This window comes from Pecten maximus, unplaced genomic scaffold (genome assembly GCF_902652985.1).
Source record: "Pecten maximus unplaced genomic scaffold, xPecMax1.1, whole genome shotgun sequence".
In the NCBI taxonomy this organism is placed as follows: domain Eukaryota; kingdom Metazoa; phylum Mollusca; class Bivalvia; order Pectinida; family Pectinidae; genus Pecten; species Pecten maximus.
The window spans coordinates 1-10,140 of record NW_022981216.1 but is presented as its reverse complement, the minus strand read 5'-3'; the positions used below and the strand labels follow the sequence as shown (position 1 = coordinate 10,140).

The 10,140-nt window shown below is 35.2% G+C and overlaps 2 protein-coding genes across 3 annotated transcripts; one reads left to right on the top strand and one right to left on the bottom strand.

Annotated features, from left to right (window-relative positions):
* The first annotated feature begins 1,759 nt into the window (after positions 1 to 1,759).
* On the top strand, positions 1,760 to 3,663 carry LOC117319953 (putative nuclease HARBI1). The gene is made up of 2 exons (XM_033874661.1): positions 1,760 to 1,963; positions 2,409 to 3,663. Exons 1-2 carry the CDS (start codon positions 1,818 to 1,820, stop codon positions 3,433 to 3,435), a joined length of 1,173 nt encoding a protein of 390 aa, XP_033730552.1. The 5' UTR covers positions 1,760 to 1,817; the 3' UTR covers positions 3,436 to 3,663.
* A 498-nt stretch (positions 3,664 to 4,161) lies between these two features.
* Positions 4,162 to 7,173, bottom strand: LOC117319954 (E3 ubiquitin-protein ligase APD1-like). Of its 2 annotated transcripts, none has more exons than XM_033874663.1 (3): positions 6,950 to 7,173; positions 5,432 to 6,268; positions 4,162 to 5,083 (listed from the first exon to the last, which is right to left on the bottom strand). In XM_033874663.1, the coding sequence occupies exons 1-2, from the start codon at positions 7,035 to 7,037 to the stop codon at positions 5,436 to 5,438; spliced, it is 921 nt and encodes a 306-aa protein (XP_033730554.1). In that variant the 5' UTR covers positions 7,038 to 7,173; the 3' UTR covers positions 4,162 to 5,083; positions 5,432 to 5,435. The 2 variants fall into 2 exon arrangements, with proteins under 2 accessions (XP_033730554.1, XP_033730555.1); XM_033874664.1 differs by having other exon boundaries at positions 6,044 to 6,268.
* Between the last annotated feature and the right edge of the window lie 2,967 nt (positions 7,174 to 10,140).

The window sequence follows — 10,140 nt, the reverse complement described above, 5'->3', positions numbered from 1 at the left end:
ATTAGGGGACTGCATATTCAACTTTATGGGTTTTGTTGCCTTTACGAACAACACATTCTTTTTATTGGTCGAAAATAAGATATTGAGCGATTTTGACAAAACGTGCTCACACAGAGTTATCGCCCCTTACTACACTTCATTCCATCTGTGACATCCTTCAGGTGTCACCCTCTAGTATTGAAACAACTTCCTCGTCAAATATTTAAAAGCCTTGTCCAATAGAATAATTTTACTGACTTATATCCTGATTCCATTAAGTGTGTTAATATCTTATGTATATACTCAAGTCTCCAATCATTTTTATCGGTCATTATTTAAACGCAAACCGCAAAAATTGTTGCTGATTACCCTATACTCCTTTAATGTTGTGTTTGTGACTCAATGACCACAAACATGATGTTTACGCCTCGATCTACTAACGCTCCAAAATACTTCACTGGGTTGACCGAGTTTTAACTCTTTCCGTACTCACGACGACTACAGACGTCACAAAAACGTGCTCTTGTATCCTTCATGACGACTACACACGTCACAATTAACATGCCTTCCATCCTTTGTGACGACTCAAATCGTCATAAAACATCGCGAAAGATGTTGATATTACTTGCTGGTTTAGCATAGTCATACGAAGGAATTGACACGGAAATGATGTTTTTAAGAAATAAAAAGCGATGTAAATATTGTATTGATGGTATATTTTACGTACCAGAAGCATATTCATTCGTTAAGATTGTCTATTTCAAAGAATTCCGCCGGTTCATGCCGAGTTGTTTACATAGCTACAAAATGGCGGCCTCAAATTTACTTTCGTTTTCTGCGAGATTGTTGAGGTTTTAAACACAATAAAACAATTAAAAACGATAATATATATATAATTGAGTAACGTTTATCATCAAAATAAGTAAGAAATACGTAAAATATTTTTACACACCGAAAAAACGATGTTTTAACTGCGTGATTTCTTACACACGTGTGACACATGTGCCGATCAACATGTCATTTCCCGCGATTCTGCCTGGTGATTTCGCCGTATTTTAAAGGAAAATTTGGGTAAAAGAGTTTCCGTACTCAGTACTTGTTCCATATGATAAACTTCATTTAATATTAAGCATTATACAACAGTAAAAGATCAGTAAAAGATCGTTTTATCGACGTCTGATGTGATAGCCATATGCTCCAATACACAAAGGACCTACCCAGCATTCACTTCCGGTAGCGACCGCGAAATTTGAATGAGTACGTAAAGAGTTAATATGGAATGAAGTGCAGTAAGGAGGCGATAACAGAGTTATCGTTCCTTACGGAACGGAATGTAGACACGGCTACTTTTGGCTACTTAGCAGCGTATTACTGCGCTTTGGGTGCAAAGAAAACGCTACTTAATATTTTAATGAAACTTTCCACATTTATAAAACTCGGTGTGATCTACGTCCTGACATATTCGGTATATCTGGGAAAAATCTAGTTGTCGAGATATTTGGGGCCAAACAGGCCAAAATCGACACTTTGACTGTTGGTTACTGTATAACTCGACCTGGAGAGTTTAATCTTAAATCTGACGAAATGACCCTCCAAATGTAGCAAGTAGAAGTAATTCTGAAGAAAACAGTATCTTTGGTTTTTCGATAACTGTCATAAAACGGCCACAGTAGGGTTTTGAAAAAGGGTCTTATTTATTAGACGTGTCATGGAATGTTCTAGAACATTCTAGAACACATTCCAGAGGCGAGTCTATTCCGGATGTGACGTCAGTGACGTCACCAAGGGCGTGCTCGATTCACTGTCCGGAACAGTGTTCTGGAACTGGTGCGAATCGAATGCGCTGGAACAGGAAGTGTATTTCCAATATGGCGACCAATACCGTTACTTCTGTGTTGTCAGCTTTAGAAATGGGTGAAGACGATGATAATTTCAAAGGAGATGACTTAGTAGGTGTGGCAATAGCTGCATATTGTGCTTGTTGGTAAGTTTCATTGCTAAACACAAATAATCACTCATTCATTGTGTCGTAAGTGAATCAAACTAGATTTTGTTTGTTTTTCGTCCTATCTAAGATAGTACGTTGCATCTTCCTGTTGTCGACACACAACATTTCTATCACACTAGAACCACCAGCAACATGATTTTTCTGACAGACAGTTATATGACACGCAGTGTTCGGACAACAAAAAGAAATAATTTACAATTTTCACATGTGACATTTACATAATATTGTAATAAAATTTATTTATTTTTCCCAAAACGCAGGGCTACCATACATAAATAATAATCAATAGATTCTTGATTGATATTCATCAGTCTCCATATACATATCACTACACACTTCATAAAAATTTTGATTCAGATCCAGGGTGTTGTGTTTTATATTGTAAAGTTAAGTGGATTTTTTTCTTTTATTTCAATTTCAGTGTTGTGAGAGAGCCAAGGTCAAGGATTTTGAATTATGCTGATACTGTAATACCAGAGTACAATGAGACAGAGTTTCGACGAATGTTTCGTTTGTCTCGAGAAACCTTTCAGAAAATGAGTAGCTATCTTAAAGATTGCCCGGAGCTAGTAGTTGGTGGAACTGGTGGACGAGAGCCTATTGCAGTTGAAAAACAGTTATATGTGACATTGTGGTACCTTGGTGGTTCAGATAGCATAATTAAGATAGCTGACAGATTTGGGATATCCGAGTCATCAGTGGTTTTATGTAGAAGACGGATCATTGATGCAATATTGAAAAATTTAAAACACAAATTTATTTCTTGGCCTAAAAATCAATCTCTGCAGGAAACTGTGGACAAATTTGAACAACGTAATGGATTTCCAGGGATTGTAGGCTCCCTGGATGGAACTCATATTCCAATACGTGCACCAAAAGAGAATGCCCAGTCTTATGTCAATAGGAAAAAGTTCCATTCTCTTCACCTTCAGGCTGTGTGTAATTCAGAAATGATCTTCACAGATTGTTTTGCAGGATACCCTGGTAGCTGCCACGATGCAAGGGTGTTGCGCAATTCTGACCTGTGGGAGAATGGTTTATTATTGTGTAACGGCAATCATACAATTGCTGATGGCGCTTATCCCCTTCGTAGATGGCTCTTGACACCATTTAGAGATAATGGACATCTCACATATCAACAAAAGAATTTCAATTACATGTTGTCTGCAAACAGAGTTGTAATAGAAAGAGCATTCGGCTTACTGAAAGGCAGATTTAGGCGACTAAATTATCTGGATACTCAAAGTATTAAAACTGCGGTGGAAGTAATAATGGTATCATGTGTTTTGCATAACATTTGTTTAATCCACAACGATGAATATGATGATTACTTGGAAATAGATCCAGCACTAGACTGTCCCCGACAACAAGCCATGCATATGCATGAAAATGACAATGAAGGGGTTATCAAACGAGACATTATAGCAAGAAGAATGTCCGGAAATTGAAATGTCTCATATCTGTGGTAACTGGAAGAAGTAAAATAAAGAATTTGAGTTTTCAACTTTTCACCTCCAGCTGAAAACTGTTTCATGTGACTTGCAATTAAAAAAAAATAACAATATAGAAACATTATTAACAATATAGAAACATTATTAAGTGTGCCTTATGTACAGATCAGATTGTTGACTTGTTTTTAATGACAGTTGATAAATAAATACTATGTCTGGGTGTAATTTTTTTTCATCCTTTAATTTATATGTCAACATGTAAAACCTCTTGGAGTGCAAGTCCCAATGGTCAGCAGACAAAGACTACAAAATTTTGAAATTTTAACCAAAGTCACCTTGAAAAGCTGTCATTCACTTTAATGAACCTGGAACACTTCATCCTGGCAGGCAACAGGCCAAATACATGTATCATCATTATAGGTCATTTAGCTATAGAGAAGAAGATACGTGTATTTGAAGATTTACCTCATCTGTCCCCTGTGAACTTGAAAATGGGTCAAGGTCATTCATTTGAAGGAACTTGGTATTCTTGGTATGTTTACAACCAAAGCTTCACAAACTGTTGATAGGATGTAAATAAGCTCATTAAACCAAACATAGACATGACAGGTATTCCTTTCTTGACCTGTTAACTTAAAATCTTGATTTAAGTTACATTTTTTATAAGACAAAAGGATTACAAATGTTTGTGAAACCTGGTCCAAATGTGAACAGTAAATGATAAAAAAAATACTAAAGAGTTTCAAATCTTTAATTCCAAGACATGAAATACTAATGTACATATTAAAGTACATTTTATCAGAACATATTGCATATATAAATGTTTATATATTTGCAAACTAAATCCTCTGTCTTGTACAATTTGAAAAAACAAAATGTTTTTACTGAGAATGAGATAAGAAACTATCTGTTTCCTTTAAAAACAATGTAATGAATATTACATGTAGATATAACACCCGAGTAAGCATAATAGAGATGCATTACAGTTGGTGACATTCACAATATTAAAATATAGTATTATTCATATAAATTTGGCACAATAGCAAAATAAATATATAATGAAAAAAAAAATGGAATGTTTGATTGAATACAATGAAAAAGAGTCAAAATGGGCCTGAATCATCTGACACATAATGGGTACATTTATTGGCAAATAAAAATAATTACATTTCACAACAGGCCCTGATTACCTGCAGCATAAAAGACATCCATAAGTAAAGTCATGCTTTATGAAAGAAATAATATTGCAGTTGCTCCTTCCTTAAGCAGCATCTGGCCACATATATCAACTTAAATAAGAAAATTGTAGACAAATGAGTTTAATTATTAATAAAAACAATAACTTGTACCACATTAAAAACTGCACTTCCTGTCTGAGTAAACAAGAGAATTATGAATAAAACGTAACAACCATTTTACCACACCAAATCTTTCCACCATTTTCAGGTGAATAATCAAAAGTTTTGTTTCATATTTGCTGTTGTTTTACAAACTCATGGAAACACTTTGATTCTCTGCTTTATTTCCTCCCGACAAACTGGGCATGTGTTGCATCTTGATCCACAGTCCATACACACAACCAAGTGACCGCAGTCCACAAAAACACAATTTGGATGCTTTCCATCTTCCATGCATACAACACATTCTGATGAGAGAAAAAAATATAGTGATTAAGTGTTAACTGATACTAAAAACAGCAGTCAAGCAATACAAGCTTATCTTTATCATTCAAATTGTGAAGACTGAATCTGATTCAAATCTGATCTAAAAGAGTTTACAACTAACAGTTCCGTAACAAAGAAATAAAATATACATATTTAACAACAATATCAGAATTAATTCAATACAAATTTTTTGATAAAATTTTATATTGTAATTGTGCATGCCTAGCCATTACAAGTTAGTTATTTTGAAATACTATGAACTGAAGAAGGTGGATGGATTGTTCCTATGTATATACATGTAATGTAATAAGCATAGATTCTATCCTTACTTTCTTATTTATCATCTTCATTTTTTCCTTTTAGTACTTGTATTAGACTGGTCATTACACTCATTCTTTCTTTGTGCATTCTTTCCCTCATACCCCTTTCTTCCTTCTGTTTCTTTTCCTGATCAGCAATATAGCTCTTGAAAACTTCAACAATTTCATTCGCGCTTGACTTTCTTTGCTGTTTTGGAGGGTTAGCTTTCCTGGCTTCATTACTTGAAACACTTTCATCATCATCATCATCATTATCATCACTATCATCACCTAAGGGTCTTTTTGATGAGTTGGTAGATAGTGTAAATTTTGGTACTATACAGGGATTCTGCCCAAAAATTTCATCCAGTTCTTCCTCATATTCATAGGTTTTTGGGTTGTTGCCACTTTTCTTATTGTGGTCTTTAACGTTTTTGTAAGCTCTCATCAGAGACTTCCACCTTCCAGAAACTTGATCACAACAGAAACTGTAACCCTCTGATTGCAGTTCTTTTGCTATTTTTTCCCAAAGTACTTTCTTTTTCATCTTACCAGATGAAACACTTTCTTCCAGTTTCTTGTATAAATCAATAAGCATCAGGGTTGCTTTTCTGTTCCATGTACATGTGCTTATAGGATTACCTTTCTCTGATGATGATGATGATGATGCTGCTGCAAGCGGACTTTCGTTAGAAGCATTACCGGTATTCATGATACAGTCATGGCGGTCAAAAGTCTTCATGTCCAAAAACCATCCTTTACAGACATCACATTCAAACATTGTCCTGTCCTCACTGTCTCCAACATCTTCAATGTTTCTCGAACTTGTGGTGCTGGCACTCGAGCATGTAGCAGTATCACCAGCAACTGTTAATAAACAGGTAGGTGTAAAATAATATTAATGTCATTGTCATGTAAATATAGATCTACATCTGTTTCTGGGGGGAACGTATGAAGGTGGTTTCAATGGCTCTATAACATTCCAGTGGTGCTCAGGTACTTGGGGTCAGAACCTTACTTCACAATAAAATTGTTTGATTTACAATTTTAATATCTACACCTGTCCATCACAACAACTTATCAGTTTCACTTTGTATTCATTGATGCATGTGAATATATAATATATATATATATCATATGATGTTAAAATTTAAAGTAAATCCCTTTATTGTGAAGTAAAGTCCCGAACGGGGGCTAATCACAAAAAATCGATACTTCCATGCATAACTGACTTTGCAGACGAATTGGGGGTTAAAAGATGCCTACCTAGGCTAGCCTAGGCATCTTTCAAACATTCCTCTGAAGTCAGTTATACTTCCCTACAACCGATTTTTTGTGATTAAAATAAAACGATCCATGCTTCTGTGGACTAATGATACTGCAATTTTTTTAATAGAGTAATTTAACTAATTTTACAGCACATGAAGTAATGTACATTAACTCATGCAAATGAATCTTCCAAGTTCCATTTAATAGCCAATATTCAGAGTTATTTAAGTCATGCTTTTACTTTGGAAGTCCCATATTTGGAGGATATGATTCACCTACCAGCTTTAGTACATCTGTGTTGCATTGCTGCTGCTAATGTGCAGAAGAAAACACCGCAATTACACCTGTAAAAGTTCGAGGAAGCCATGTTTGTGACGTCACTGTTCCAGCTGCACCACCTATTTCGCGGGCACAGCCTGGACAAGTTCCGGACACTGTTCCAGTGTACTTTATTGCTGTTCTGACTGTGCGGAACGTTCTGGACAGCGAATCGAGCGCAGCCCAAGTGTGTTGTGCAAGCCGCCTGCCTGATTGAACTGCTCGGTAAGCTGGGTTCAGATTAATTTTACTGTTATTGCCAGTATATATTGCTATTTTTCAACATCAGAGGCAATGCTCCAGGATATAGATACTTTGTCGCGATCACAAACATGCATGCGAAAAATCAACCCAGCGTTCAGAATGTCAAGCAAATTCCCGAAGCCTCGGAGGTCTAACGCTGACGGTAAGTAAAAGTGTTTGTTGACGTTTGATGAAACAGACGACGGTAAATATGCACGGAGAACAGTCCCCGTTTATTTGATATTTAATGTAGTGATACTTTGTCTTCGAAGTTAACTAATTGTTTAATTTGGGTAGTCTGTGTACCGTATTTGTTTGTAGCTAGATTCGTTAAGTGATTGTTTACGTCTAAAAATAACAACGGGAATCTCCAGATTGAAGTGACAAATGTACACAGAACCGTGTTCTCTGGGATACTATCTCGTGAATGACCACACCCAAGGCTATTTCATTGCAACTTTTCTGATATATGAATTAATTTGTGAAAAGAGAAATAACATAAATCTCGATTTTTACCGATGATTTACTGACGTAGACTTACTAGAGTCCCCGAGGAGAAGGGATGCCTTACTCGGGCACGTCTTGCATTGCTACGTACTCTCACAAGAAAGACTAGCATTACCCATGAACATTATAAAAAAATACAAGCATTTGTAGAACGGCGACTTAAATGTGACTTGGATTTCATTTAATTTTGTAGAACTATTTAAATTGAACCACCTACACTGCGGGCTGGAAACTTCCTCACTACACTACAGTACAGTACAATACTGCAGTAGGCCTACATCATATCAATAGATTAAAAATGAAAATTTCAAGATTTGGAATAGATTTCTGAATAAAATATTGAATAATGTCAGCCTGTGTAGCATTTTACAATTTGAAAGGCCAGTTCAAACTATTTGAATTATTTGGTTCACCTCATATTATCAGCAACTTTTTTTTCAATTAGTTCATTTTTGAAATGTTTAATGAAATAGTATTCTGATCTATTATATTCAAATGCTTGTAACTCAAAATTAAAGTCTGTAACATGCCCTTGATTGAGACTATGCCTTTGGACAGGTTAAATCATATCATCTTTTGCATACATGTAAATGTAAATAAACAAAATTAATATATATAGTAAATTTTCAAATTCATTGTTTCAAATACCATACAACATATTTAAATCGTTCGCTTGCATACACCGAAGAGAAGTAAAATACAAAAAAGCTGTTCTGACAAATTTATGCTAAGATATTGTCAATTATTATGATTGCATTATCTGATTAAGTTAAATTAAGTTAATTTTGGGTGGGAAAACATGTTATGTACAGTAGCTTTTTTTAATATCTTGACTGAAAGTTCATTTCAACTTATTAGAAAAGGCATTATAGAAAATTATTTGACAATATCAGTGTTACCAGAATTCAGCTCTCACAATTTTGCAAAATATTCTTCGAAATGTCACCTGCACACACGAAAATTTGTGAATTTTCAAATATCTTTGCCTCAAATACCATACCAACATATTTAAACCTTTCGCTCGCATACACCGAAGAAAACAATGTGCGAGAAAGCTGTTCTGACAAATTTATGCTAAAATATTGTCAATTATCATGTCGAATTAAGTTAAATTAAGTTAATTTTGGTGTGAAAACATGTAATGTTATTTTTTTTGTAATATTTTGATTTAAAATTCATTTCAACTTATTATAAATGGTATTATAGAAAATTATTTGACAAAATCAGAGTAACCAGAATTCAACCATTACAATTTTACAAAATAGTCTTCGAAATGTCATCTGCACACAGGAAAATTATTGGATTTTCAAATATCTTTGCCTTACTTTAGGTGTGGAAACATGTAGTGTATTGTTTTGGCTTTTGAAATCAATTTCAACTTATTGCAAAAGATATTATAGAATATTACTCGACAAACTTTAAGAATTACCAATATTAAATTATGACTCTTTTACAAAATATTCTGATTCAAAATGTCATCAACAAACAGGTAAACAAGAGTAAATTTTCAAATATTTTTACCTGCAATACTGTACCATACCAACATATTTCAACTTTTTATTTACATGTGAAAACAATATGCTCTTGATAGCATGTGAAAGGCCTCCTATACTGTATGTTCTTAAGTGAGGTAGTCACAAGCTACTACAAGGAGACCCTACCTCAAAATGAATGGCTGTTCACGGGTTGATAATCCCAGCAAACATAACAACACAAACATAGTTAAGAGTAAGACATGTCATTTATTTTCAGTGCTGTTTTGGTTGTGTCCTGGATGACATGCAAGAGGCCTCCTGCATGTTGTTCATTGAGGTAGTCACCAACTACTACCCGGCCTTAACTAAGAGATACCACTTTTTTTCAGAAACCTGCCAAACTGGTGTACACTGCTGCCTCATGGATATTTCATAATCCATATATAGGCTGAATACTGGTTGATTTTGCCCGCTTTGTGAACTCGTAAATTTTGGACGCAGGATTTTCACATCATATATACATATATGACATTTTAAAATCTTAGATGGCATGTCACTATTTTATTGATTAGAATACTGTGCGTGTGTAACAGAGCGCATGATTAATTATATTTAAATCACTGTCTCCGCTAGGGATCGAACCCAGGACCTCTGGCTTACAAGTCTTACGCTCAACCAATCGAGCTATAGAGAAGAACTCTCTAGCCGAGCGGTATATTGCGGCTAGTATTTACCAGGGTTACATACTTCCCCTCCAGGAAAGAACTCGTCCTCGAGTTTACAGGAGTAACAGTGATGCTTGTGGAGCAATCCTGATTATTTTCCCCAGGTCCCTACATGGGCCAATGTAACAGAGCGCATGATTAATTAAATTTATATCACTGCCTCTGCTAGGGATTGAACCCGGGACCTCTGGTACTCAGAGGC